Below are 3267 nucleotides of genomic sequence, written 5' to 3'. Positions count from 1 at the left end.
ACTAATAAAAATAAAATGTTACTATCAGCCAGGCATGGTGGCTCACACCTGTAGTCCCAGCACTTTGGGAAGCCAAGGTGGGCCAATCACCTGAGGTCAAGAGTTCAAGACCAGCCTGGCCAACATGGAAAAACCCCATCTTTACTAAAAATACAAAAATTAGCCAGGCGTGGTGGCATGCACCTGTAGTCCCAGGTACTTGGGAGGGTGAGGCAGGAGCATCGCTTGAACCTGGGAGGCAGAAGTTCCCATGAGCCAAGATCGAGCTACTGCACTCCAGCTTGGATGACAGAGCAAGACTCCCTCTCAAAAAAAAAAAAAAAATTAATACCAAAAAATTATATTAAATCTCAAATGCTATGATCCCCAAGTCAACTTAAGCCTAGCCTACCTCCCTGTACCCCTGTACCCCAGTGGTCCCTAAACTACAACCTCAGCTCTGTTATTACACCCACAGCTCACCCAGGGCTGACACCAAAGCAGGAATTGAGAAGGAATAAGCTCTGGAGGAAAGGGGTGGAGGGTTTCAAGAGATTCCCCGAGTTGGCAGTCTCAGCACCATGTCAGTTATGGACTCTGAAGGCCTGAGTTTGGAACCTTCTGCAGGGTGGGACCTACAACCTCCTCCCCACCCCAAGGTAACACCCTTGGAGAAATCATTACCCTTATCCCTACCCTGGTCTTACCGCCTCTTCCTGCTGCCCACTCCTAATTATGGAGGCAGTGCCAAGGGAAGCCCTCTCCCTTGGCACCCCACATTTGTGGATAAGGTTTCAAACGCTCAGCTTTTCTAGAATTCAGCACGTTTTGTCTTTCCCAGCCAGGGGAAGGAAAACTGTCCAGTCATGGTCACTGCTGTCTCCAGCCTTGGCAATACATCCTACCCAGCATAATGTGAACCTGGAATCAATTCCCTGATACTTGAAGGTTTCATTCAGAATGCATCATGGGCTGGGCGCGGTGGCTCAAGCCTGTAATCCCAGCACTTTGGGAGGCCGAGACGGGCGGATCACGAGGTCAGGAGATCGAGACCATCCTGGCTAACATGGTGAAACCCCGTCTCTACTAAAAATACAAAAAATTAGCTGGGCGTGGTGGCGGGCACCTGTAGTCCCAGCTACTCGGGAGACTGAGGCAAGAGAATGGCATGAACCCGGGAAGCAGAGCTTTCAGTGAGCCAAGATCGTGCCACTGCACTCCAGCGTGGGTGACAGGGCGAGACTCTGTCTCAAAAAAAAAAAAGAAAAAAAAATCTAAGGCATTGTATAGACTGCTATGCCTTTCCCTTTGGGGGAGTTCATAAATATGAACGTACACAGCTTTAAAACGCCAGATCGAACTGAAACTATGAACTTCTACAATAAACTAATAGGAAACAAATTGTTTTTAAGCCACTGCTGAACTTCAAATAAACTGGAACTATTTCCTGCAATATCTCTCGTACAAACTCATTCAAAACTTTGTTGGCAAAATTGGAACTGAATCTAGCAAGTGCTTGCTATACACATCAGGATTCCTCTAACCCCAGTCTCACTGTGTGTAGCTTCCCTGAGAAACAGGTGCCTGGAGAGAACTAGGTTTGCAGGAGACTTAGTGGGGGAAATGGCTAGGAAGAATAACGGAGAAGGAACAGGAGAAGGCAAGGTGGGCCTTCACACCACAGTGCAAGATGAACAGCTATGAAAACAGAGGGGGAAGGAAGAAGGACTGGATAGAAGAACCTCAGACGCAGCGCAGTTCTAAGGAAGTTTCAGACACGTTGATCGGGGGTCCTGGAGCTAAAGTTGTCCAGTAGAGAAGTCCCACATTCCAAAGAATGGGCCAGCACTGGTGCCCCACCATGTTCAGTCACTGGCTGGAAGAAAGTATGACCTCAGCACAAACAGGGTGGTGGAACCAGAGGGGTGGCAGCTGGGCTCTTACTCCGCTGTGCTCCCGTGGCAGGAGTTCTAAGCAGCACGTGTTCAGGGCTACTGCACACTATGTTTGAAACAATATCGTCCCTGGAATGACCCTTTTCAGTGAATCCAAATAGACTCTTTGAAATTATGCCAGCTGTCAGCTGAATACTCACAGTAGATAACGCGTAAGCTAGCTCACCACCACCATGTTTTTCTCCCAAGTGCTGGAACTTTTCATCCCTATCAGCCAAGATAAAATTTTCTCATAGAACACAATCAGTGACAAACCGTTATTCAGAAAATAAAAGCATTATTTTGTTTTATTATTCCCAAAGAATCAAGCCCATCATGAGCAGCCCACATGGTTGCTGTTCAAAGGTAGTGAAAAGGGAGGCATGTGGTCACCATTATCCATCAAGAAACTCTTTAGAAGGATAGGTTCCAAGTCCTTCGTGCTGCTCTTGGTCATTCAGTGACTGCAGTTTTGGCCCAGAAGCCATCTAAATGAGCAAGTGCTGAGCCATCCTCAACTCATACCCAGATGAAACAACTTGCGCAGAATTGCTGGTCCTCCCCAGTAACCCCTGTAAGAAATAACACAAAAAAATGTACTTGCAGCAAGAGAGATGGGGCGACTTCAGTCAGGAGGATGCTGAGAGGGAAGCCGGGCTGCACACAGAGCACGTTTATCAGCACGTGAAGCAAGATTGTCTAGTGAGTTGGAAAGATCCCATGACTAGTAGGGGACAACCTACTTTCAGTCCTAGCTTTGACACTGACTTGCTGTGTGAGCCTGGACGTGCTGACTCAATTTGGCAAACGTGTCTAAAGCCTCTGCTACATGCAAGCTGCTACTCTTTCTGCTTTCCATTAGCTCATAATTAACTGTAGGTCAGCATTTCACAATCTCCGCCCTATTGACATTTTGGACCAGATAATTCTTTGCTGTTGGGGGCTGACCTGGCATTATAGGATGTTTAGCAGTATCCCTGGCCTCTGCCCACTAGTAGCGCCCCTCCAGTTCTAACAACCAAAAAACGTCTCCAGAAATTATCAAATGTCCCCAGGGCAGCAACGGATAGGAAGATCACTCTTGGTTCAGGACCACTGGTGTAGACACCTTGATTTCTCTCTCATATAAGTTTGGAAAAGTAAAATGAGGTCGTCAGCTTTTAGAATGAAGAGTGGCTGGGTGCAGTGGCTCACACCTGTAATTCCAGCACTTTGGGAGGCTGAGGCAGGTGGATCACTTGAGGCCAGGAGTTTGAGACCAGCCTGGCCAACATGGCAAAACCCTTTCTCTACTAAAAATACAAAAATTAGCTGGGCATGGTGGCACATTCCTGTAATCCCAGCTACTTGGGAG

General features: G+C 47.5%; 1 protein-coding gene across 3 annotated transcripts in view; it reads right to left on the bottom strand.

Moving 5' to 3' along the window:
• Window positions 1-2177: 2177 nt before the first annotated feature.
• SQRDL (sulfide quinone reductase-like (yeast)) overlaps window positions 2178-3267 on the bottom strand; it is a 59794-nt gene continuing 58704 nt past the window's right edge. For all 3 annotated transcript variants that reach the window (XM_011928549.1, XM_011928548.1, XM_011928547.1), the window contains one exon: window positions 2178-2485. In XM_011928549.1, the coding sequence (XP_011783939.1) occupies window positions 2428-2485 (58 nt within the window). In that variant the 3' untranslated portion in view covers window positions 2178-2427. The remainder of the gene's footprint in view (window positions 2486-3267) is intronic.

Source organism: Colobus angolensis, unplaced genomic scaffold, assembly GCF_000951035.1.
Source record: "Colobus angolensis palliatus isolate OR3802 unplaced genomic scaffold, Cang.pa_1.0 Scaffold78, whole genome shotgun sequence".
In the NCBI taxonomy this organism is placed as follows: domain Eukaryota; kingdom Metazoa; phylum Chordata; class Mammalia; order Primates; family Cercopithecidae; genus Colobus; species Colobus angolensis.
Note: the sequence above shows the minus strand (reverse complement) of the source record. Positions and strands in the feature narration are given on the sequence as shown.